This window comes from Ornithorhynchus anatinus, chromosome 11, assembly GCF_004115215.2.
Source record: "Ornithorhynchus anatinus isolate Pmale09 chromosome 11, mOrnAna1.pri.v4, whole genome shotgun sequence".
Lineage (NCBI taxonomy): Eukaryota > Metazoa > Chordata > Mammalia > Monotremata > Ornithorhynchidae > Ornithorhynchus > Ornithorhynchus anatinus.
Window position 1 is genome coordinate 33979807 of NC_041738.1, and position 27076 is coordinate 34006882.

The 27076-nt window shown below is 46.8% G+C and overlaps 1 protein-coding gene across 6 annotated transcripts; it reads right to left on the bottom strand.

Moving 5' to 3' along the window:
• Positions 1-396: 396 nt before the first annotated feature.
• On the bottom strand, positions 397-26949 carry PSME3IP1 (proteasome activator subunit 3 interacting protein 1). 6 transcript variants are annotated; one of them, XM_029075939.2, is made up of 8 exons: positions 26852-26949; positions 19800-19920; positions 14586-14723; positions 14098-14196; positions 13435-13556; positions 9777-9910; positions 7546-7610; positions 397-1140 (listed from the first exon to the last, which is right to left on the bottom strand). In XM_029075939.2, the coding sequence occupies exons 3-8, from the start codon at positions 14710-14712 to the stop codon at positions 920-922; spliced, it is 768 nt and encodes a 255-aa protein (XP_028931772.1). In that variant the 5' UTR covers positions 14713-14723; positions 19800-19920; positions 26852-26949; the 3' UTR covers positions 397-919. The 6 variants fall into 6 exon arrangements, with proteins under 6 accessions (XP_028931772.1, XP_028931778.1, XP_028931776.1 ...); XM_029075945.2 differs by lacking the exon at positions 19800-19920 and having other exon boundaries at positions 26852-26923; XM_029075943.2 differs by lacking the exons at positions 19800-19920; positions 26852-26949 and adding an exon at positions 17027-17134.
• Between the last annotated feature and the right edge of the window lie 127 nt (positions 26950-27076).

Here is a 27076-nt window from a genome sequence, read left to right on the forward strand (position 1 = left end):
CAGGCCCCTTCTCTCCCGATGGCTCCTTATCACATACACCCTGCTTCCTTGACCACGCGTCCCTTTCTTACAGGATAAACATCAGGTGGGACAACCTGATTACCCTGTAGCTACCCCAGCGCTTAGAACAGTGCTCGGCCCATAGTAAGCGCTTAACAAATACCAACATTATCATCACGAACCTTGTCGAGCCACTTGGCTCTTGAGCCACTTGAAACAAGTCCCCTTTTTTCCACCACTGGATGGGGGAAGCAGAGCGTCACTCTACATTACATAGGTAGGAGATTCCAGACTTCTGGATTCTGAAAGGGCTATCACCCAGGAGACCAATTTACACTGTCAAAAGAGGAAAAGAATAGTAAATAAAGGCTCCTAGTGAATAAGAGCCACCCGCTGCAGAAAGGGATTTAGGATCTTTTATTTGGACACATGACATATAAGAATGTGTTAAGTGTTGGTGGGGGGGGACACACACACGCTTCTTTTCACGGCTGGAACAAGTTCGCTCCCCACCCCCACCCCTTACGTGCCGAAACGCGGAGGGAATAAAATACTGGTTTAAAATATCCATCAACGGAATACACTACGGCCATTCAATGATCGTCTCTGCTGACTCGTCCTGTTAAAACAAAAGAACCAAAAGCAAAAAAAACAAACAACCTTTAGTGCCAAAGTAAGTCTCCCAGTCAAGGACTTACTTGGTTCATCTATCGCCCTGCCCCCTCACTGCAACCCAACCGCCAACAGCGCCACGTGAAAACAAATTCCGTTGCTTCCAGGTTGGATTTTGGTATATTCTTAGACTAAGTTAAAGACATTGCCGTACGCACAGGAAGCGGGTGGGGGTCTGGGGGGAGGGACTGCCCCGAGGCCGGATCAAGTGTCCAGTCGGCCCTCGGGGCCCACGGGGATGAGGAGGCTACGGGGCCTCCAGGAACGTGTTGGTACGGAAAACCGAAGAGACGATCTTCCCGGTGGAGTTGATGGTGCCTTCGCTGTCCGAGCTGGACTCCGAGTCGCTGCTCCCGGAGTAGGCCCCCAGGCCGGGGAGGATCCCGATGCAGATGGCGGCCGAGGGGCAGTGGATGGTGGGCGGGCCGCTCAGGGAACCACTTCCACGTTGTGCGCCAGACTGAGTCTCTGAGGAAACAAAGGCCCGTTACTACTCGGGAAGCAGGGCAACAGGGACGAGCCTCTACCCCCTCAAGGCCCTCTGTCAGCAGCCTGATCCACGGGGCTCTCGGCCTGCACGGTGGCGTTTACGCCGTCACTCTGGATTTCCCTCACTTTCCTCTCAAGGCCATCTGATGATGATGGTATTTGTTAAGCCCTTACAATGTGTCAAGCACTGTTCTAAGCGCTGGGGTATAAACAAGCTAATCACAATATACACCGTTCCGGTCCTGCTAGGGACTCACAGTCAATCCACATTTTACAGATGAAGGAACTGAGGCACAGAGAAGTGAAGTGACTTGCCCATGGTCATGCTCCCAGCCCTTTGGAGAAACAAAGGGTGGGATACCTCAGGTGACTCGGCCGGCATCGCGATAAGTAACAAAGCTGCGACCAGAGCCAAGGGATCTTTGGATTTCTGATCCTGTGGTCAGAAGGTCCTGCAAATTACCACAAGATGGGGACGAGAGGGTCATCCAGTCTCAGTACCTGGGTATGCAGAATAACCTCTCCACGCCTCTATCCCACTCACTGTTCAAACTATTTCTAAATGATAAATGGCAATCCCCCTTAAATACTGTGGGTATTTTCCACCTTGACCTTTCTTTATAAATAACTTTCAGGTCTTGGTTTAAATTTCTTAAATGAACTCTGTTATGTTGTACTTTCCCAAGTGCCTAGCATAGTGCTCTGCATGCAGTCAGTGCTCAATAAATATGGCTGATTGAGAATTGGCCCCCAGGCCCTACAGAAATCAATTATCTGTGACCTGATCATCTATTCTGTGATCCATCAAAAATCCAGGGCATTTTTTTTGGGGGGGGGGGGGTGCTTGTTTGTTTTAAAGATGAACTAAGCTGAATCTTGCCTCCAAATTTTCTCCTAGCTACTGCTGTGCAGAGCAGAGACTGTGACCTAGTGGAAAGACCCTGGGCCCGTGAGTCAGAAGTCCTGGGGTTCTAATACCGGCTGCACCACTTGTCTGCTCTGTGACCTCGGGCAAGTCACAACTTCTCTGTCTCTCAGTTCCTATATCTGCAAAATTTGGATTCAATGCTTGTGCCCCCTCCTACTTAAAATGTGAGCCCCATGTGGGACCTGATTCACTTGTATATAATAATAATTTTGGTATTTGTTAAGCACTTACTATGTGCCAAGCACTGTTCTAAGCCCTGGGTAGATACAAGGTAATCAGGTTGTCCCATACGGGGCTCAAAGACTTAATCCCCATTTTCCAGATGAGGCAACAAGCACAGAGAAGTAAAGTGACTTGTCCAAGGTCACAGAGCTGATAAGTGGCAGAGCGGGGATTAGAACCCACAACCTTTGACTTCCAAGCCGGTGCTCTTTCCAATGTATCTACCCCAGCACTTAGTAGAGTGCTTTAAAAAAAATTGGTATTTGTTACATGTTTATTATGTACCAGGCACTGTATGAACTATAGTTACAAGTTAATCAGGTTGTACACAGTCCCTGTCTCACATAGGGCTCACAGTCTTAATCCCTATTTTACGAATGAAGTAACAGGCACAGAGAAGTGAAGTGACTTGCGCAAGATCACAGAGCAGACAAGTAGCAGGGCCGGAATTAAAGCCCAGGTCCTTCTGACTCCCAGACCCATGCTCTACCCACTAGGCAACACTCCTTGTCTATGTGCTTGGCACATAGAAAGCACTTAAATACTATTATTATAATTAATAATAACTATCTCTCTCCAGGCTACCCTGGACCCAGATCTCCCCCTTTCCCTCCATTCCTCCCTCCCACAGTCAACTCTTTTAGTATCATATGGTGTTTTACATCCTGCGGGATACCTCTCCCTTCCATTCCATTATTGGTGGATAATCCAAAAATCAGTTTTATGGATAACAGAATAAAAAGAACTGAAGCAGCTGGATTTCAAGGTGTCACTTAATTGAGGAGGGACTCTCAGCTCCCTACCCTAGATTCCACGAGCTCCAGAGCCAAAATGGAAACTAGCCAGACACAAAAATACAAAACGGGAACGTTTCACTGTCCAAACTGATGAAAGTACGTAAAGCCTCAATATGCCTACAGCTTCCACGAGAAAGACATTAAGTCTCAATTATTCAGGATTGGTTGAAAGGGAAAGGGAAAAAACAAGCGACTAGCTTCCATCCAAAAGCAGTTAATTGCCCCCAAAGAAAGGATACTGCCCTCTGATCTCACACATTTGGTACATTGGGTAAGCTTCCTGCCAACTTCCTCATTTGCAGGAGCTCATTGTCAAGTCAAATTAACACGAAAATGACTAATAAGAATGTGTTCTCAGGCTTCAGACAGATGCGTGACTTGGGAGCAGATGTGGGCAACTTTTGCGTTTGACTCGTCTCCTAGAAACCAAAATACAGCATGGCACAGAAAGAGTTGCACCCCATCTGCAATGCTTTGAAGAGACCTCACCCCCGGGCTCACCAACCAGGCCCCGTGGAGGTGAAGCCAGTGACCACCTCGGACAAGACTCAGAACCTCGGACTGGGCCGCAGGAGCGAGGAATGTGATTTGCCGATGGGCCGGCCGAAGCAGCGTGGCCTAGTTGACAGAGACGGGCCTGGGACTCCGAAGGTCCTGGGTTCTAGTCCCGGTTCCGCCACTTGTCTGCTCTGAGACCTTGGGCAAATCTCTGTGCCTCAGTTCCCTCATCTGTCAAATGGGGATTAAGACCGAGTCCCAGGTTGGACTGTGCCCAACCTGATTAGCTTGAATCTTCCCCAGTGCTTAGAAGAGTATCTGGCACATAGTAAGCACTTAACAAATACCCCAATTATTATTTTTATTACCTACAAACAGCATATCTGTCTGGGAGAGCAGCTCCTGCCCATCAGCAGCTCCCCGATTTGGACAAGCCTGGTTCAAATGCAAAGCTCATTCTCTCTCTAGATGCAAACGGAAGCAGCATGGCCTAATGGAACGGGCCTGCGAGTCAGAGGACATGGGTTCTAATCCCAGTTCCACCGCTTGTCTGCTATATGACCATGGGCAAGTCACTTAACTTCTCTTTGCCGCAGTTTCCTCATCTGTAACATGGAGATTAATCCTACTCCCTCCTACTAAGACTGGCAGCCCCATGTGGGTCAGGAACTGTGTCTGACCTGATTATCTTGTATCTATCCCAGTGCTCAGTACAGTGCTTGCATAAAGTAAGCACTTAAGTACCATTTAAAAAAATCACACACACACACACACACACACACACACACCCTTTTTTGGTCAGTGATGGAAAAGCTTCAGTCCTGGCAGCCCTCTGGAACCTGGGTGGTATATGGTATTGTTGTATTGTGTTTTCCCAAGCGCTTAGTGCTCTGCACACAGTAAGCACTCAATAAATATGAATGAATGAATGAATGAATATAGACCTGTTTCCCAACAACATTAAAATCACACTCATTCAACCAATGAGTCCTGGATCCTGGAAACCCAAGTTGTTTTTTTTTATTTTGTTTTTTATGGCACTTGAATTGTGCTTACTATGGGCCAGCCACTCTACTAAGAGCTGGGGTAGGTACAAGTTAAACAGGTTGGACACAGTTCCTGTCCCACACAGGTCTAAAACCCCATTTTACAGATGAGGGAACTGAGAACTAGAGAAGTACAGTGACTTGCCCCAGATCACACGTCAGACAAGTGGCAGAGCCGGAATTAGAACCCAGGCCCGTACTCTACTCACTAGATCACACTGCTTCAAATCTCTGGATCTGGAGTACCCTGCTGTTCCCCGTGGGTACGTTCCTGGAGGATGTCAAGAATTCTATAACGGTTCTTGTACTTTTTAAATTGGTCCAATTATGTATTCATTCAGGGCGGCTCCTCCCTACTGCTACCCGCAGAGGACGGGCTTAGTGGGAAGAAGGAAGAGTTTGTCCTGTACCATCCTGGGGTCATCCAGAGTTCAGTTATTAAAGCTGCAAGAGGCAGGAGGGGTGCAGAAGCAGCGGGGTGAGAGGGGAAAGGGGTGCCAGTTTTTGAGCAGGCCAGCTACCCTGGCTCAATTCAAGGAGACAGATAGGTCTCCGCCACAGAGGACAAAGACAGATGCCCAAACTTACGGGGAGAAGCAGTCCCACCCCAGTCAAGTCAACCTCCATTAAAAAACCCTGCTGCCACCATGACATTCTTCTCTACTTTAGGCAGACATTAGTCGAGATCCATTTTTTCCAAATTAGCGAGACTCCACCAAAGAATACAATTGTAACTGGAGGCTCGGAATAAATACGAATCTGGACCGTGATCCGTTGATTTCTTTCCCGGTTGGTCTCGTGGAAACACAAGAAAAAGACTCACAATGGCATAGTACACCAAGCAATACTGGAGTTCAAGACCACGGCAGAGATTTGCCAATTCTAGTACACTTCAAATGTGAATGAGGCATTGTGGTGTAGCCACCCGTTTGATTTTCTGTTGTCCAATCTTTGCCTCAGATTACTTTCCCTGCTTCTCAGAATGGCTGCCCTCCAAATATCATGAACCAATAAATGCCAGCCACCTTTTCTCCAGCACACCTATCCTTTCTCTAACCGACCTCTCCCTCTAAATATCCAAATGTCAAGAAGCAGAGTGGCCTAGTGAATAGAGCACGGGTCTAGGAGTCCGAAGGTCCTGGGTTCTAGTCCCAGCTCTGCCGCTCAGCTACCTTGTGATCTTGGGCAAGTCACTTTGCTTCTCTGTGCCTCGGTTACCTCACGTGTAAAAAATGGGGAGTAAGACTGTGGGCCCCATGTGGGATATGGACTGTGTCTGATCTGATTAGCTTGTATCTATCCTGTGCTTAGAAGACTGACTGGCTCATAGTAAGCACTTAAATACCATAAAGAAAAAAAAAATTGCCTGAGCTCAAAAGTAGGGGTCCCCTACTCCTACTGCTACCCTCTCTGGCCCACCTCGCCTGGACCACTGTTCTCCCTCCCAGCAGCTTCCTCACTCTGTCTCCCTCTCTGCCCGTCAGCAAAGTCCCCACATCCTGGAAGATCCTTCATTTCCTGCGTTCCTCTGCCTTCCCTCCCCAGAGAATCCACCCTTATTCCTCTGAGGACGGAGGGAGCCACCTTGCTCCCTGAAAGCTCCTTCGCCAAAGAGCACAAATCCAGGCAGGAGGGAGTTGGGGCTGGGTGTTGAGATGGCAGATATTGGGGGAGGGTGTGAAAAGTGAGGGAAGAGGGATCTTGGGGCTTGGGAAGAGTAGAGCTGGAGAGATTGGGGAGCAGAGGCAAGGGTGAGAGGCGGCGAGAGGGGAGGCCATGGAGACCTAGCGTGCTTTAGATTCAGTTAGTTACACGACCCCTGAGCTAACGAAAACTTATTTGCTATACCATCATCTCATCTCTCTCACCATCAATCCTTCTGCCCACCTCCTCCCTCTGGTTTGGGACTCCCTACCCCTTCAGATGAGACAGACCACTACTCTCCCTACCTTCAAACTCTTACTAAAATCACATCTCCTTCAAGAGGTCTTGCCCCTTTTTCCCCCTGCTCCCTCTCCCTTCGGCATGGCCTATGCATTTGGCTCTCTACCCTTGAAACCCTTGATGGGTTTAGACTACGACCTGTAATCCAACCAGCCAGATATCACCCATTCCAAAGACACCCTCTCCTACTGTGACCCGTGTACAATGCGTGAACGAGCAATCCGGCAACATCCTCGTCACTGGAAAACAGCCGTTCCACAGGCTGAGTTACAAGTACAAAATACCAGATTCTTCCATTTCCAGTTCTCTGTCCTAACCAGCGGCGAAGATGGGCTCTTTCACACAAGGAACTGCCTCGTGACGACGCCGTAGGCCTGATTCCCCTCTCCCATCCTCCATATTCCAACTGTATCCCCACTCAGATGAAAGGTTTCGATCAAGGCTCAAATCTGGGCCCGACATTCAAAGGACTTTGGGATTCTGCCGCTAAACGGGAGAAGCCAAGGGGAAGTAGCACCTTATGGCATTTTTGGAAGAGAAAAAGAAAAATCCTTCTTGCGCTCAATCGGCTTGGCTCGGCATCCTGAGAGAAGCGCCCACTCCAAGGATACGAGCTTATTCTGGCAGAGGACTTCAAAACCCTACATGAAAACACTGTGTACTATCCAGTCCCAGCATCGTCCTCTAAAACATTAAGCTCCGGGGCTCATTTACAAACCCGTCTAATCGATACTGTCCATCTATTGATAAGCCACTGGATTCATCTAAGGATATCCTCCCCAGCACTGCATTTGCACGCACTGTAGGATGAGATTGTAAATTCACTGTGGGCAAGGAACGTGTCTCTTATACTGCTATATTGTACTCTCCCGAGCGCTTAGTACAGTGCTCTGCCCAGAGTAAGTGCTCAATAAATACGATTGACAATGAGACTAATGCTACTACTCACCTTGATTCTTGTCACCCTGCTCAGGGGCCAACTTCAGCCTTTTGACGTTGTTGCTGCTCTCCGAACTGTAACAAGAAAAGCAGGGACTCGGGTTATGTCCGCATTAAGAACTGCAAGGGAGGCATATCCACCATCGCTGAGGAACCAAGTTCTCGTTCTCCATCCGATTTGATCCAAAGGAACCTTCAAAAACTAACGGAGACACTTCGGGTCTGGGTTCTCCCTCTTCTATAAACTCGTTTTGGGCAGGGAACGTGCCTGCTAATTCTGTTGCATCGTGCTCTCCCAAGCACTTAATACAGTACTCTGCACTTAGTAAACGCTCTATAAGTACCAGTGATTGATTGATTCTGGCTACTTTACCCTTTTGGCCTTATCTAGGCATCCTAGTGCTCAAACGGTTGGTACAGACGCTTTGGTCAAGTTTATAGGGAGGGAGCTGTTCAGGAATTAGCTGAGTTTCAGCAGAAGTCCAAATGGAGTGCTGTTGGACTCAACCTCGAGGATGTGGCAGACGGACCCTAGAGGGCAAGCATGGAAACAGAAGCTGAGCTCAACACGACAAACATGCTACCCACCGCTTTCCTGGGAATGGGAAGAAGACAAATAACGGAGCTGCACCCCACCCTGCAACCTACTACTGACCCCGAACACACTACACCCTAGCGTTTATGCAACAGGCACAGATCCAGGCCTGTCCTCCCGTCCCGACTGATAATCACATTTTAGAACGGGTTTACTTTCAAATGAGCTTGGAGGGAAAGGATGCAGCCAATTATTTAATGAAGCAGCAGACTAAATGCAGAAAGGAAATTGCTCATGAATTTCCTTTGCTCCACATGGTGCACAGCAGCCTATTTCGTGAAAACTACTGATGACTGATATCGATATTTTTTGGGGGGAGAGGGGGCGTCGACACTGGAGCTAGATCCCAATTCCTGATTTGCTACTGAAAGGGGTGACTATTCTAAATAGGACTGTTCCGATCATTAGCAAAAGATTCCATTTTTTTTGTTTTTTAAGTATGGCCATCTTTGAGCCGCATCTGGGCAAGGCACAAATAGAACCGATTAGCAGTCTGGGTACTTGTGAGCTGGGCCAACCTATACAGTCTGAACATGCGTGATTAATCAACAGAATGAAAGAAAAAATAATGCCTCACACAAAAGGACACTTTATGTAAATGCTCTTGCCACATTTGCCACAGCAAAGCGGGGAAAATGGGCTTAACTCTGACCACTGAAAATCTGCTACCTTTACAACTGCTGCAGTTACCTACCTTATCTGCAAAATAATAACAATAATAACAACCATAACTGTGGTATTAAGTGCTTACTATGTACTAAGGCACTATTCTAAGCACTGGGGTAGATACAAGGTAATCAGGTTGGACACAGTCCCCGTCCCACATGGGGCTCCCAGCTTTAATCCCCATAAAGTAACTGGATAATTACAGATGAGGTAACTGAAGCATGGAGAAGTTAAGTGTCTTTCCCAAGGTCATACAGCAGGCAAGTGGTGAATTGGGATTCGAACCCAAGTCCTCTGACTCTCAGGCCTGGGCTCTTTCTACTGGTTCTCTTCCCCACACTCCATTGTAGCATCCCTTACCAACCAGAACTCAGCCAACCAGAAGACTGAAGTGACTCAGCTTGGATGGCTCCATTTGTCACCTAGTTCTTCTGAAATACAGCAGCTGCAGGCTGGGAAAGTTTGTGCAGCTCACCTGCACATGTGCACTTGCTATTTTTTTCCCCAATGCTACAGTGTCATAATAATAATAATGACGATATTATTTATGTTCACTCTAACTGCTTACTATATATCAAGCACCATACTGAGCACTGGGGTAGATATAAGGTGGTCAGGTTGGACATAGTCCCTATCCCAAATGGGGCGCACAGTTTTAATCCCCAGCAGTGTGGATTAAATATACAGATAGCACACGGGCCTGGGAGTCAGAAGGACCTGGATTCTAGTCCCAGCTCCGTCACTTGTCTGCTTTGTGACTTTGGGCAAAATCACCCGACTTACGTGCCCCAGTGACCTCATCTGTAAAATGGGGATTAAGACTGTGAGTCCCATGTGGGACATAGACTGTGTCCAACCTGATTACCGTATCTACCTTAGCACTTAGTACAGTGCCTGGCACTTGCAAACAGTTAAATACCAAAAAGGAAAAAAAGAGAGAGCTGGAGGAAGAAAGATTGAGAAATTATGCCAACACTCACCTTTTATGTTTGACAGCACCTGCTAAGAGTTTAGCCTGAGAGAACTTATTCTTGTTTTCTAACGGTTTTGCAGCAAGTTTTCTCTCTGTTTCCTTCTTGGAGTCCAGAGTTCCTCCGACCTTGGTAAGGGTACTGTGAGTTGAAGGTTAAAGATCACCTCGAAAATAAAATGACTCCCCCATGGCAAACCCTCCTGAAAATCTGGAGCTCCATGGGAAGGAAGAGAAACATAATCTTGAGTTCTCTGAATAAAGAAGACTTATACAGACAGCACTTGTGCACATATCTGTAATTTATTTATATTAGTCTGTCTCTTCTTCTAGCTCTGAGATCCTTGTGGGCAGAATCTCCCGACTCTATTGTATTGTACTCTCCCAAGTGCTTGGTCAAGTGCTCTGAACAAAGCAGGCATTCAATACATACTCCTGATTGACTTACAAATCATCAGTGTGCATCTTCCTCTCGCTTCCTTAACCTTGAAATCTGCCAGCCAATCTAGGAGACTGTTAAGTTCCTGTGGGCAAGAATCGTACCTTCCAACTTAACTATACTGTATTTTTCCAAGTGTTTAATACATTGTTCTGCACCTGGTAAGCACTCTATAAATACCACTGATTGACTTGGTCACAATCACTAAAGAGATATGGAAGGAGCTAAACTGTTTTGAGGAAGATTTCTGAACGATTCCACACTCTGTGAAGCTACATGCTAAAGGAAATCAGAGTGCTTCTACTAGGGAAACTACAGGACTAGGTTAATTTAAGAGTCCGTAAGTATAATCAAATTCTACATTTGTTCAAACAACAAAAAAAAAAACCAAGGTTCCCACTTAAAAATGAAATATGAAACCCATTAATATTCACTTGCAACATATTTTTCCCCATACTTGATTCCCAGGAGTGCTAACCATATATATCACCTGACCCAAATAAGTATTTCAGACTTTCTTCTTCGTCAACTCCAGCAGCTTCTTAATTAGGACTTGGGAGCTTTGAATGGAACTGGTGACATCTTGTGGTTGAGCAAGCAAACACCTTCGTCCCCGACTGAAATTGGAGTTTTGGTTCATTCACCGATCTAAGACAATTTTTGCCATTATTCATGTACCCATTCTGGGCTCAGAGCCACATAGTTATGGATTACTCTTGAACTCAGGAGTAAGGGAAAAAGGAAACTGGGCCAGAGCATTTGGCCACAAGTCAAGACAAACCAGATTCTAAACAACACCTGCCAGGTGACCCAACTGACCTGAGGGAATTGTTCAGCATTCCCCAAACTCAGGGTGCTAGTCTGAGTAGTATCGCCTCAATACTTTCAAAGGGACAGTGACCACAGGAAAAATACTTTAATATTCAGGGTTCATTATAAGAAGAGCATCTGAAAAAGAACATTTTATTTTTCTCAGAGGCAGCGTGCCCTAGTGGAAAAACCACCCAAAAAACTCCAGTCTAGAAGCCAGAGGACCTGTGCTTTAATGCCGTCTCCTGCAGCTGCCTCCGGTGTGAACTTGGGCAAGTCGTTTAATTTCTCTGTGTCACAGTTTCCCCGTCTACAAAATGGGGATTATGTTCGTATTCTCTCTCTGACTTAGACTGAGTCCAGTGAAGGACAGGACTGTGCAACCCGATTATCTTGAATCTACCCCAGCGTTTACTACAGTGATTACCACACAGTATGCGTTTAACAAATACCACAATTATTATTCTAGAAATGGGGCAAGGAACACCGAGGGAAGTGGAGCCGTATAGCTGTTTCCTGCAAGCTGTTAGAAAGCATCTATTCCCACACTTTTTCATTATTGAAAAAAATTAAAGGATGCAGTCACATTAATTTACCATATGAACCCTCAAGAATTTGCATTATTGACTTATTAAATCAGCCCGTTTTTTGAGGTGAGGGAAGAAGGCCCAAATTTCACCTACCAATTTAAAGTAGATTATTTATATTCAGGATGATTACATTATCAAAACTATCACAAATATAATAATTATCCAGCAAAGCCATGAATCAGACACTGATTTCTAACTTTAATAATAAAATGTTTTATCCTTCAATGCCTCTCTCAATAGGTTTCCTGCTACTTAAGTGTTTTTCAGTTATACAGTACATTAATAATTAGTTTGTTCGAGTTGTTTTTCATCCCCACTCTAGACAAGTAGCATGTATCTAAAGTTTCTCCAAAATGTAGCGGTATTGTCCGGTTTACGTAGATTTTTCTGGGGATTTACCATTTTAATTGAAAACAAAGAGGTTTCCACAAATAATCATAGCATTTGTATCTTTAATTCCAAAGTAGGAGAATCTTATTTCAGTCCCTAAGGGGCTGAAAACATTTTTTTTTTCCTTCTGGTATTTATTAAGCGCTTGCTATGTGCCAGGCACTGTTCTAAGCGCTGGGATAGATACAAGCTAATTGGATTAGACACAGTCCCTGTCCAACATGAGGCTCACGGTTTTCATCCCCATTTTACAGATGAGGTAACTGTGGCACAGAGAAGTTAAGTGACTTGCCCAAGGTCATACAGCAGACACATGGTCCTTCTGACTCACAGGACTGAGCTCTCTATGCACAAGGCCATGCTGCTTCTGGGTGCATTAATAGACAGGTTGAGCAGGTGCCTGTGTGACAAAACAAAAGGCAAATTTCCCCTCAGGGTGAAGCAGGCCTTATTGGAGCCCGTTGCCATGAAACGCTAGCAGCAAACGAAGCTACTCCAGGGATGGTCACTCCTCTAAAGTCTTGCTGTCCCACAGCCCGGCCCCCAAGGACATGTGACTGCACTGTGGGGGGGATTCTGGGTTTGTCTGTCCTAAATTAAATGGACATTTATTGAGGAATAAGAGAAATCCTTGATAGTGACATACCAAAACTGCCAACAAATTAAATACTGTCAAATTCTTCTTCGCTCTAGGACTCTTGCCTACAACAGAACACAGCCACCAACCCCATATTAGTTTTAGGCCTGGGTCCTTTGCCAGTTTGTCTGGTTGCAGGGGGTTGGGGGGCGCGGGAGGAAGAGCTCATTATTTCCTACTTAGTTCTAGAATCCACAACCCTGCATCAGAAATGAGACCTACAGCCCCCTCTAGACTGTATGCTCCTTATGGGAAGGGAATGTGTCTACCGAGTCTGTTATAGCGTACTCTCCCAAGAGCTTATTACAGTGCTCTGCACCCAGTAAGCACTCAATAAATGTGATTTAAGTGACCGTTCATTCATTCATTCAATTATATTTACTGACCTCTACATCCTGACTCTGACTCTGACTGGGGAGGGGAGTTCTGAACTCATTCAGGGGTCTGCGGTTGCAAGGGAAGAAAATAGTTGGGCCATCAGGGAAAGAACACCCCTTCCCTCCTTGTGGTTAGACTAAACCCCTCAATCAGGAACAGGACCTAGATGTCTTCAATTTATCCCCTTCTCCACCTCGCCTCAATAAAATTAAATTTAATCCCGATCATTTCGTATACGAAAGTTCTTGAATATACTCAAAAGCTTAGGACCATATTCTATTGAGTTTCCATTTCATCACAGGCACCATCTACTTTGTTTTCAGAAATCTTTTGGAACGAACACTTAATTACAGTCCACCTGTGCAATCCAAGAACTGCACTTCCCTACTCCACCCAGCAATTTACCATTAAGGGAAAAGGATATTCTGTATTCCTTCAACTCCTTCAAGTCTTCTTCTCTTCGTTGCTTTTCTACTAACTCTTGCTGCCGTGTAACCTCTTCAAGGAAGTTTGTCTCATCTTCGTCTAAGCCCCTTACCATATTTTCTGAGCAAATAAAGTAGAGCAAGGAACATTTAGGAGGCTAAAGGGAAAATGCCGAGAGTCATTCTAAGAAAAGAAAAGCAGATATTACAGGGGACCGAGCGTTCACCCCCTCTTCAAAACAATAACATGGCGTCTATCGAGAACGTTCAACCGCCCTCCATTTATGGATGTTGGGATTAATCAGGCATTCTCGAGTTCCAAATTTAGTGTTTTAAGCCTCTTGTGGGCAGGGAAAGTGTCTACCAACTCTGCTATATTGTACTCTCTCAAGTGTTTAGTAGTGTTCCACACACTATAAGCCCTCAGTAAATAAGACTGATTGATTTACTTGCACAAGGCAAATTTTCTTGGGTACAATCACTGGGAGGCAGACCGAAAGCTTGTTGTGGGCAGGGAATGTGACTGTTATATAGTACCTTCCCAAGCACTTAGTGAAGTGCTCAATAAATACCCCCGGCCCTATCGAAAACAGCCGAGACCCCCTGTGAGAAGTTCCACAAGTTCCAGAATCGATGCACTATAATAACTTGCTGTGACTTACTGAATTTGAACTGCTCTTCGTACTCCTGCTGCTTCTTATCTTTTTGTTCCTGGAGTCTTTCATACAGGGAACGAGGATCATATTCCTCTTCGGGGCACTCTGAAACAGGGAAAACACATTTTTACATTTAAGGTTTAGTCATAGAATAGTGTTCTGAAAGAGTCTTCTCCTGCTGATAAACTACCAAATGCCAAGAGTCCACAAGAAATCAGGCTGGGCTCAGGAGGTAGTCAATGGGCTTGACCACTGGGGATGACTGTCAAGCGTATTTGGCTTCAGCACACCCCTGGGTTCATTTAGCTTTATTGTAGAGAGAAGTAAAAATGGGTGGATGGGGGAAAAGAGTGACATCAGAAATAATTTTGTGGTGAGTTGTTGTTATCTCTAAACAAATATCTTTCAGAGAACTGAAAAGAGCACCTTTAGCAGTTTCTGGTTTCGGGTTTTCTAACCTTTCCTTCTATGGTTATCAAATTGCACCTTCATACCTTCTGGGTCCTCTGGCTTTCGCACTTTTTCCCATTCTTCTTGCCTCCTTTTACGCCGTTCATCTAGTTCCGTCTCCGATACGAATCTTTTGTTGATAATGAGGTTACCCTCATCTCGTCCATCCATAATGGGATTGCCTACCAAAGATGACACTTCTGTAGTGAAAACTGAGGTTTGAGACAGCAGGGAGTGAAAAATACCCTGGCCTACTTCTCTCCGACAAGTGAAAAATCAAAGTCGGTGAGTGGGGACGTTGGCTTTGCATTTTAGAAAAATGTAGAAAACTAGCTAATATCTGTGAGACATGCAGAATACTGAACATTTCTCTCTCCTTCCATTGGCCTTTTCATGGCATTAGAACCCAGGTCTTTCTGATTCCCAGGCCCATGCTCTATCTACTAGGCCACACTGCATCTCTCAACTATTTAAACCTGACGCTCCCTGTCTCACGAGGTTACTAACATGCTCAGTGTTACTTCAAATATTTCTACTCTCAATTCGTACTCTAGGTGTCTGTGCTGGAAACAACAGCGCTGAATTAGCTGCCCAGAGAGTCAAAAACAGATCCCAACTTCCCAGTCAGCGTAGCTACCAAGTCACAGACATCTTTGCTCATAAGTAAAAACAACTTTTTCAGAAGCACTGGAGACTTCAGTCCCCCGGCCGAGTGGAGTGAGGGAGAATGTTTCTTATCCTTGCCCATTTGGCCAAATTCACTACATATTCTCTCCCACTGGCTTCCCCCCCCCCTTTTTTTTTTGACTTCTACAAACAGCTCAGCCACTGTTCCATGGAGCCATTCCTCCATGAACTATGGGGTTTTATCTTTGGGGTTTTTTTTTTTAATAAAAGTATGAATACAAGCTAAAGGCAGCCCAAACTCGGTGAAATTTGCAAAGTAAATTGTTTACCCAAGTGGGGAAAACTCCCCCCTGCTCGAAAAACTCCAGATCTCTATCCAAGGAAGAAGGGACCAACTTCGGTTCTGTTTACGTGGAATTCTAAAACAGAACTGAATTCCAGCCTACCTCATTGTTGCCATTGTTAAATGGAAATAAGGAAATAGACTCCAAGTTGGGCCTCCATACATACAGAAGCAGGGGTGGGGACTCTGAACTGGAAATGCATTAATAATAAAAATGCGGAAAGATTGAGAACTCAGCCCCACTGACAGAATCTTCTTCTTCAGATTACTGATTTGATATTTTACATTCCCCATCGTCATTCTCCCCTGGTTAAATAACTTGGTTTGTAAACAAAATTGCTCTAGATCTGTAGCCCTGCCAGGAATGAGGAACGTTCTGCACAGCAACACTTCTGTTGTTCCCTTTGAGATCATTTAAGATGACTTTTCGGCTAACTGTATGCTCCCAAATGCTTAGTACAGTGCTCTTCACACAGTAAGTGTTCAATAAATACAACTGTTTGACTGATTGCCTAAAAAACATTATGAAAGGCACTGAAATTCCCTCCTCCTCCTGCCCAAGAAAAATTACATATTTGGTGTAAAAAAAATAAACAAACAGATCCCACATCTGGGTTTTTAGAAGAACCCATATGCTAGCCCTGAGTTAAGAAGAACAACTTCACTTGAAGACTTTCAGAAGCATCTCCTTGATCCTCTCTGTAAGACAAGAAGGTTTAAAAACTACACTTATGATGGCATATTCTGGAAAATTCTTCCAACAGACCAAAATAAATTGGGATTTAAGCCCAGTTTAGATATTTTTGTTATCTAAATGAGAAACCAGTGATGATATTCATTTTCCCAGCAAGATGATGTTAATCAGTTATTTCAATTTCACGGTTTACTAAACCGTCTCCAATTAATACAAAGTGCCCTGAAATTCAAGACTGCGTTTTTTTTTAAATATTAGTGTAACCATTTCCAACCACTTGGATTTTTTTTTTGTGCCTTTTTAACAAAAATCATTATCATCATCAGTGGAATTTATGGAGTGCTTAGTATGTGGAGAGAGTTTGGGAGAGGACAATACGAACTGCTGAACCCATTCAAAAATTCCCTTTGCCGTCATGAAACCTCTGCTTAGATGGCATGCCGGCACCTCAAACTCAACCCGTCCCAATCTGGACGTCTCACCTCTTCTCCACACCCTCCTCTACCTCCTGACTTTCCCATCTCTCCCGATCCCCCCACCATCTTGGTTTTTCCAGAAACACCCAACCTTAGTACCATCATTGACTCTTCGCCATCTTTCGGCCCTCACGTTCAATCCAATCGCTAAATCCTGCTGGTTCTTCTTCCTCAGTATTTCCTCGATCCACCCCTCCTCTCCACCTGGTTTCCACTCTAGGTCAAGCTCTTGCCACCTTACGGTTAGACTATCACATCAGCCTCACCACTGGTCTCCTCCTCTCCAGTCTCTTCTCTATATGCTTGCAGGGCCTGAAACATCACTTGACATAAATCTCTCCTCACCCTGAAAACCTCCAATCTCCCTCTGTTATCCAGCAGAAACTCCTTAGAGCTGGCTTCAGGGTTCCTCTGACTTTCTCCAACTTGATGAGGATGATGACGATGACAGTGATACTTGTTCAGCACTTACTATGTGCCAGGCAGTGTTCTAAGGGTTGAGGTCGATACAAGTTAATTGGGTGGGACTCAGTCCCTGTCCCACACAGGGTTCACAGTCTTCATCTCCATTTTCCAGATGAGGCAACTGAGACACAGAGAAGTGAAGTGACTTGCCCAAGGTCCCACAGAAGATAAGTAGCGGAGCTAGGATTAGAACCCAGGTCCTTCTGCCTCCCAGGCCCGTGCTCTAGCCACAAGGCCACGCTCAATGATGGCTCTTTTCATCCACTACCCACTAGCTGATTATTTCCTCCCTCTAAATCCTAACTGTACCTCACCCTCTTATCCCACCTCCGATCCCTAACTAACCCCGGAACCCCAAATCGAAAACCCCTCCAACGTCCAACCCCGCAAGCCTCAGCTCTCCCCATTTTCAAAGTTCTCCCCAAACCTCACCTACTTCTGGAAGTCTTCCTCCAAATTAAGCGAAATTACTAACCATAGCAACTCTGCCCTCAGTACTTTATTTTTACAGTAAATTATTTATTCAGCTATTTCACTCTGACAGATATAATCATAATAATGGTATTTCTTAAGCACTTACTATATGCCAAGCACCGTTCTAAGCGCTGGGGTAGGTACAAGGTAATCAGGTTGGAAACAGTCCCTAACCCACGTGGGGCTCACAGTCTTAATCCCCATTTAATAAATGAGGTAATTGAGGCACAGAGAAGTTAAATGGCTTGCCCAAGGTCTCACAACAGACAAGTGGCGGTGCCGGGATTAGAAACCCACTTCCTCTGACCCCCAAGCCTGTGCTCTTGCCACTAGGCCATGCTGCTTCTCATCAGATGTGTATTTACTTGTACTTCTTTTGTGGTTCTTCCTTCTCCCACTACTGGTATCTAATTTTTGTCAGTCTCCCTCTTTAGATTTTAAGAGTTTTAGAACAGGGAACGAGCATGGGCTTTAAAGCACTCTGCCAGCTATCTCTACCTTAGTTAGCTGCTGAGACCCTAAGATCACACTCTACTTCTAAACTACACTTTCCTTGCAATTCTCCAGTCTTGGCATGCTTATCCCCTCCCCTCTGCAACAAACTGCCAAACCACATCTCTCCCCTCAACCAAGTTCTCTTCAAAAGCCTCCTCCTCTCTGACCAATCCACATGATCCTAGGTGTCACCCCATCAGCCACTGTGGTTACACTGTTGATTTGTTTAGGAAGGTGCAGGGGCCTAATGGAAAGAGCAAGGCCAGGGAGATTCTAATGCTGGCCCTGTCTCTTGCCTGCTGTGTGACCTTGGGCAAGGCTGCTTCACTTCTCTGTGCCTCGGTTTCTTCGACTGTAAAACAGGGATAAAATATCTGTTCTTCCTCCAAGAATATGTTCCCCACGAGGAACGGGGAGACAGTCCCATCTGATTTTTCTCAAGTTTACTCCAGCGTGAGCATAGGGTTCGGCACGGAGTTAAAGCTTAATGAATTTCACCTCCAGACTGTAAGCTCCTTCTTTTGACTGTAAGCTCACTGTGGACAGGGGATGTGGCTACCAGTGCTGATCTATTGTACTCTTCCAAAAGCAGAGTACACTGGAAAACAGCATCGTCTAGTAGAAAGAGCCTGGGCCTGAGAGAACCTGAGTTCTAATCCCTCTCTGCCATATACCTTCCAAGTGCTTAGTACAGTGCTCTGCATATAGTAAGTGCTCAATAAATACTATTGAATGAATATACCTGCCGTGTGACCTTGGGCAAGTCATAGGCTCTCAGTCTAAGTAGGAGGGAAAATGGTATTGAATCTCCATTTTGCAAGTGAAGGAACTGAGGCATAGAAGTTAAGAGACTTGCCCAAGGTCACACAGCAGGCAAGCGGTGAAGCCAGGAATAGAACCCAGGTCCTGACTCCCAGGCCCGTGCTCTTTCCACTAGGCCACGCTGCTTCTCTGACTGACATCAATACTGACTGGAAGACAGAGTCCAGTGACTTAGGGCAAAGGCCTGAACTCTTCTATTCCAAGAGGAGAACAGGCTAAGTTCTTCCATATTACATGTTTTCACTCCACGCTGGGGAACATTGTTCCCTCAACGCCGCATCTCTCTTGATGGAACAGAACGTGATGTGCTTTGCACGAGGTAACAATCAAGACCCCGGTATTGGAATGTGAGTTTTCCAAGAACCCAACCCTTGCTTTCACCGCAGAACTGAGCGTACTATCATTTATTACATTAAGACCGCAAGGATGTTGGTTATGGGAAACCTCTACCAATGAACATGTACCCTTCTGGGGAGGAGGGCAGGAAGAGGGAATCACAGGTCTCCCTCATCTGGTTCCTTATCACTCCTCTCACCTCTCCTCTTCTGCCCTTACAGATGAGATAACTAACGCCGCCCGGAGGAAGTGATAAGGTCACACAGCAGACAAGTGGCAGAGTCAGGATTAGAACCCAGGTCCTTCTGACTCCCGGGTCTGTGCTCTGTCCACTAGGCCATGCTGCTTCCCCAATTCCACAGCTGCGGCCAGAAAGGAAAGGCGGGGACCCCAACGGAAGTGGGGACAGCCCTGCACACCTCGCTAGGATTAGCCTAAAGAAAAAAGGGCCTGAAGAAGGGGGAGGCCACAGTCGGGGTATGGAGGAGGCTGAGAACAGGAGAAAGTGGGGAAGAGATTAACTTACCTGCAGTGACGGGATGGAAGGCTGAGGATGGGGCTTATCTGTGCTGGAGCAAGTCAGCAAATACTGCAGGACGGGTCTCCGGGTGGCATGGATTGTGGGGAAGCTGTAACCTGGGGTACACCTGCAAAGTACAGAGCAATCGCTCAATGACGGTGCCACCCAAGGCACGAATGAGTTGTTGCAGAGACCTATCAATCAATTGTATTTATTGAGCGCTTACTGTGTGCAGAGCACTAGACTAAATGCATGGGAGAGCACGGTGGAGCAGAGTTGATAGACACAGTGAGCTTACAGTCTAGAGAGGGAGAAAAACATTAATATCAAGAAATTACAGATATGTACACAAGGGTCGAGGGAGGGGTGAACAAAGGGTGCAAATCTAAGTGCCAGGGTGGCACAGAAGGGAATGGAAGAAGACCACATCTTAAAGAAGACACAGTACCAACACTTAATCAGTTTGGCGTGGTTTCAATTAGATTTTTGTAGCTGTTTCCTTCCAAATTAAGCACATCGGAGTATTAGCAGTGTTTACTGAACATTCACTTGGTGTGGTACACAGTTCCAGGCACATTAATCTGAGAACTGCATCTGTAAGGTAATTTCCATTTAAAAATATTCATTTGGCATTGAGGTCTTCCAGCTCCCTCCTCCCTACCCACTTTCCTCTCACTACACTCCAACTCACACTCTTTGCCCCTCTCCAACAAATTTCACTCGAGCTAACTGTGCCTCTTTCTCATCTCTCCCTCCTCAGAACTCTGTACACACTAGGCTCTTAAGCACTCCCATGACGTCTGCATTTTGGTGCGTAATGACCTATGGCCCCCCTTGTTAAGCCTTTTTCCTCTAGGTATCCATTTTTCTCCTTTACTACCATGTATTATTCTGACTCCCTCATTAAACTGGGGGCTCCTTGAGGGCAGGACTTACGCCTTCTAACCCGTCTGTACACAATAAGCACTGACTGATTTTACAGTTCTTGCTTTTCCTAAAAAGCTTATACTTTAGATGCTTGACACATCAAGATTCCAGGCCTGAAAACTTGTTTTGGGCCCCTGCTTATAGGAATCCAGACTGGCAAGGTTTTCTAGCCTGTAAACTCGCTGTGGTCGGGAATTGCCTCCACCAACTCTGCTGTACTGCACTCTCCCAACGCTCTGCACACAGTAGGCACTCAGTAAATACCACAAACTGCCTGCACCACAGGGAATCCCTTGGGCCAAAATGATATACTTTGCAAATACAGTAGAATGTACCTTTCACCCAAGGATTTCAGAGGGCTTTTCAAACATTAAGTGACACTCCCATGAGTGGATTTTACCTCACCCAAGATATTCCCGGGCCTGTAAATTAAAAGCCAAAGGGGTCAGCAACCCTCCCCTCTCACCCCCCAATCACAGAGTCTGAAACAGAATTTGGGAATTCTGACAGTCAGGCTTCTTCCTAGTAGACAAAACTGTCCATCAATTGTATTTATTGAGGACTTGTTTTATGCAGAGAACTGTACTAAGGGCTTGGGAGAATAAAATATAAAAATATAACAGACACATTCCCTGCCCATAATGAGCTTACAGTTTACAGGGGGAGACAAACATTAATATAAATAAGGACATACATAAATATAATTATTAAATTACTAATAACATTTAAAATTAAATAATTCTTTTTCAGGAAAGGATTTTATTACTCTAAGGATGTGAGGAGCTGACCATCTCAGTTGTTTACTCTAAACAGGTTCGTAGGATCAATGAGCCTATACTCAATCGATCAGTGGTATCTGAGCGCTTACTGTGCTGAGCACTGTACTAGGCGCTTGGGAAAGTAAAATGAAATAGATTTGGTAGCCACAATCCCTGCCCACAAGGAGCTTACAGGCTAAAGGGGCAGACAGACATGGATATAAATATATTACGGATATGTAGATAAGTGCTGTGGGGCTGAGGGTGGCACGAATAAGAAGTGTTTAAAGTGGACAGATTCAAGCGCATAGGCGACAGAGAAGGGGGAGCATTTACAGGAAATGAGGGATTAATCGTGGAAGGCTTCTTGAGGAGATGTAATTTTAGTCAGGCTTTGAAAGTGGGGAGAGTGGTGGTCTGTTGGTTATGAACAGAGGGAGAGTGGTGGTCTGTTGGCTGTTCCATTCCAGAGGGAGGACATGGGCAAGGGGTCGGTGGCGAGATGGATGAGTTGGAGATACAGGGAGTGGGTTGACGTTACAGGAGGGAAGTGTGTGGGCTGGGTTTTAGGAGATCGGCGAGGTAAGGTAAGTGGCGGTGAGCTGACTGACTGCCTTAAAGTCGACGGTAAGGAGTTTCTGTTTCTTGTGGAGGTGGATGGGCAAATATGGAAGGTTTTTGAAGAGCGGAGAGATATGGACTGAACTCTTTTTTTAGAAGAGACCTGGGCAGGAGAGTGACGAATGCAGTGGAGAGAGGAGAGATGAAAGGCAGGGAAGTCCATGAGAGGGCTGATGCACTAGATAAGCGGGATATGGTAAGTGCTTGGATCAGCATAGTAGCAGTTTGGATGGAGAGGAAAGGGCAGATTTTAGATATGTCGTGAACATAGAACCGACTGGACTTGGTGACAGACCAAAGAGGTGAGTTGACAGACACGTGCGGAGGTGATAAGCTGGACAGGGAGCATGGTGGCATTGCCTACAGTGATGAGAAAGTCATGGGGAGGACAAGGTTTGGGTGGGAAGGTGAGTTCTGTTTTGGACACCTGAAGTTTGAGGTGTCAGTTGGACATCCAAGCAGAGATGTCCTGAAGGCAGGAGAAAATGCAAGGCTGCAGAGAAGGGGATAGGACAGGAATGGAGATGTGGACTTGGGAATCACCCACGGAGTGGGTATGGATGGCAGGAGGACACTCAGAACTGAGCCTTGAGGAACTTCCACAGTGAGAGGGTGGGAGGCAGAGGAGAAGCCTGCAAAAGAAACTGAGGAGCGGCCAGAGAGATAAGAACAGAACCAAAAGAGGATAGTATCAGTGAAGCCAAGGTTAGATAATGTTTCAAGAAGGGGGTGGTGTTTTGTTTTTTTTTTTCTTAGTTTGACTGGGTTTTTTGGGGGTATTTGTTAAGCACTTACTGTATGCCAGATATAAGCTAATCAGGTTGGACACAATCCATGGCCTACATGGAGCTCATGGAGTCTTAATCCCCATTTTACAGATGACATAACAAGGCACAGAGATGTGAAGCGACTTGCCTCAAGTCACCCAGGAGACAAGGGGTAGAGCTGGGATTAGAACCCAGGTCTTTCCGACTCCCAGGCCCGTGTTCTATCCATTAGGCCATGATGGTTCAGTGTTGAAGACAGCAGAGAGGTCGAGGAGGATTAGGACGGAGCAAAGGCCGCTGGATTTGGCAAGAAGGCGGTCATCGGTCACCTTAGAGAGAACTGTTTCGGTGGAGCGAAGAGGGTGAAAGGCAGAATGCAGGGATCAAGGAGAGAACTGGAGGAGAGGAAGTGGCCTAGACGACTTGTTCAAAGAGTCTGGAGACGAAGGGTAGGAGGGAGATGAGGCGATAACTGCAGAGAGGTCAAGGGAGGGGTTTTGTAGGACAGGAGATCAGCAGCCATTTGAAAGTGAAAGGTCGAAGACCGCAGTGAGGGAGAGGGGATCCTCTTCCACGTTATGGGCAAACATCGATGGCCTCTCCTCTCCCAAGTGCTTGGAAGAGTACTTTTACCCAGAGTAAGCACTCCATAAGCAGTGTGGCCTAGAGGTGCAAAGAGCACAAGCCTGGGAGTCAGAAGTCGTGGGTTCTAATCCCGGCTCCGCCACTTGTCAGCTGTGTGACTTTGGGCAAGTCACAACTTCCCTGTGCCTCAGTTCCCTCATCTGTAAAAATGGGGATTAAGATTGTCAGCTCCACGTGGGACAACCTGATTACTTCTATCTAACCCAGTGTTTAGAACAGTGCTTGGCACATAGTAAGCGCTTAACAAATACCATCATTATTATTATTATTAGTGGAAAGGGCACCGGACTGGGGGCCGGGAAACCTGGATCCCAATCCCAGCTCTGCCACTTGCCTGCTAAAGGTCGCTGGGCAAGTCACTTCCTTGACCTCAGTTTCCCCATCTGTACGATCGGGATTAAATACCTGTCCTTCCTCAGACAGAGTACAGAGCTTGGGTCCTCTAGACTTTAAGCTTGTTGTAAGCAGGGAATGTGTTTGTTGTGTTGTACTCTCCCAAGTGCTTAGTACAGTGCTCTGCACACAGTAAGCGTTCCACAAATATGACTGGGTCTGATCTCATTCTCTTGCCTCAACCACGGCGTTTATCTCAGTGCTTGGCAACTAGTCAGCGCTGAATAAAAACACTTGAAATAAATACGATCGACTGACTGATGGAGTGGGCAATTGGGGCCCAATATCAGATAGCAACCTGAGCAGCATGGCGTAGTGGCTAGAGCACGGGCCTGGGAGCCAGAAGGTCATGGGTTCTAATCCTGACTCCGCCACTTGTCTGCTGTGAGGCCGTAGGCAAACCACTTCACTTCTCTGTGCCTCAGTTACCTCATCTGTAAAATGGGGATAGAGACTGTGAGTCCTGTGTGGGACAGAGACTGTTTCCACCATGATTTGCTTGTATCCACCCCAGTGCTTAGTACAGTTCCTGGCACATAATCAGCATTTAACAAGCACCATAATTATTACTATCATTCCTGACCTCTTCCTGGGGCCCGGCTGATTTCCGGGACACGGCTTGGGAGTCCGAAGGACCTGGATTCTAATCCCACCTTTGCCACTTGTCTGTGGGACCTTGGTCAAATCACAACTTCTCTGTGCCTCAGTTACCTCATCTTTCAAATGGGGATCAACAGTGTGACTCCCCCCGGGACAACCTGATTACCTTGTATCTACCACAGTGCTTAGAAGAGCGCCTGGCACATAGTAAGCACTGAATAAATACCATAGTTATTATTATTATTAGCTTGCATCTAACCCAGTGCTTAAAACAGTTCTTGGCACATACCAAGCGCTTAACAAATACCATAAATATTAGCAGCTTGTACCTACCCCAGCGCTTAGACCAGTGCCTGGCACATAGTAAGAGCTTAAGCAATACCGTAGTTATTATTATGATTAGGGCGTCCCTCTAAGCTAGCATGTTTCACTGTCACCTGTCCTGCTGTCGACCCCTGGCCCACGTCCCACCTCTGGTCTGGAACGCCCTCTCTCCTCCCATCTGCCAAACAATTATACTTCTCCCCTTCAAAGCCCTACTGAAGGCTCACCTCCTCCAGGAGGCCTTCCCAGATTAAGCCCCACTTTTCCTCTGCCTCCCCTCCCCATTGCCCCCATTCGCTCCCTTTGCTCTAACCCCCCGCCGCCCCAGAGCACTATGTATAAATGTATTTTATCTGTAATTCCATGTATTTATCTTGATGCCTCTTTACTTTCATTCATTCATTCAATTGTATTTATTGAGCGCTTACTATGTGCAGAGCACTGTACTAAGCGCTTGGAAGGAACAAGTCGGCAACAGATAGCGACGGTCCCGGCCGTTTGACGGGCTTACGGTCTAATCGGGGGAGACGGACAGACAAGAACAACTTGTTTTGAGGTCTGCCTCCCCCCTGTTAGGCTGTGAGTCCGCTACACACAGGGATTGTCTCTCTTTATGGCTGAACCAGAGAAGCAGTGTGGCTTGGTGGAAAGTCAGAGGTTGTGAGTTCTAATCCTGGTTCTGTCACTGATCAGCTGTGTGACTTTAGGCAAGTCACTTGACTTCTCTGGGCCTCAGTGACCTCATCTGGAAAATGGGGATTAAGACTGTGAGCCCCCCGGGAAGCAGCGTGGCGCAATGGAAAGAGCCTGGGCTTCGGAGTCGGAGGTCATGGGTTCGACTCCCAGCTCTGCCACTTGTCAGTTGTGTGATTGTGGGCAAGTCACTTAACTTCTCTCTGCCTCAGTGACCTCATCTGAAAAATGGGGATTAACTGTGAGCCTCACGTGGGACGACCTGATGATCCTGTATCTCCCCCAGCGCTTAGAACAGTGCTCTGCACATAGTAAGCGCTTAACAAATACCAATATTATTATTATGTATCTGAGAGAAGCAGCGTGGCTCAGTAAAAAGAGCACGGGCCGGAGAGTCAGAGGTCATGGGTTCAAATCCTAGCTCCGCCGTTTGTCAGCTGTGTGACTTTGGGCAAGTCACTTCACCTCTCTGGGCCTCAGTGACCTCATCTGGAAAATGGGGATTATGACTGTGAGGCCCCCGTGGGACAACTTGATCACCTTGTATCCTCCAGAGCGCTTAGAACAGTGCTTTGCACATAGTAAGCACTTAAATGCCATCATCATTATTATTATTATTACCCCATCGTTTAGAACAGTGCTCAGCACTGTTACTTAAATCAGGAAGCGCTTAACAAACACCAACATTATTATTATTACATGGTAAGCGCTTAAGAAACACCCTCATTATTATTATTTCCAAGGATTTAGCACGGGGTAGTGGCTACAGCACGGGCCTGGGAGTCAGCAGGGCCTGGGTTCTAATCCCGCCTCGACCACTGCATTCAGGAGTATTTCTTGGGCGCTTACTATGTGCAGAGCACTGGACTAAGCGCTTGGAACGTGCAATTCGGCAACAGAGAGGGACCATCTGCCTGCCGCGTGACCCTGGGCAAGCCCCTTCACTTCTCAGATGGGGATTAAGCGGGGGGGGGGGAGGGGGGGAGGGGCAAGGACTGGGTCCAACCGGATTGGTTTGGATTTCCCCCCCCTCCCCCAGCGCTTAGAGCCGTGCAAACGCTCCAGAGCCCGTCGTGGCCAGGGTTAGAGCGCTCTGCAGAGAGTAGGGCGCTCAAGAGAGAGGATTGGGGGAGGGGTTGCATGCAGGTCTCCCCTCCCCCCAGCTGCAGGCCCTGCAGGGCCGAGCTGCAGGCCCTGCAGGGCCGAGCTGCAGCTGCTGCAGGCTGAGCTGCAACGGCTGCAGGGCTCTGGGCCGCCATGGGAGCGGCTCCGGAGCCCCGGGCTTAGGTCTGCAAGCCCGTCTGCAGCTCCCCCGCGACCCCGCACCCACCTGCACGCTCAGCTCCGCTGCAGCCGCCAAGCGGGAGGCCGCTTCGCCCTCTCCCCTCTTTTGACCCTCCGCGGCTTCCTCCTCCCCAAGCCCGAGCCCCGCCAGCCAATCAGCGGCGCCGTCCCTCCCGGCTCGGCCGACCGGCGGCGTCCCCCCGCCCCCTGAAGGAGTCGGACCTTCCGCCCCCCCCTCCCCCCGCGATGGGACCGACCCGCCCCGAGCGGC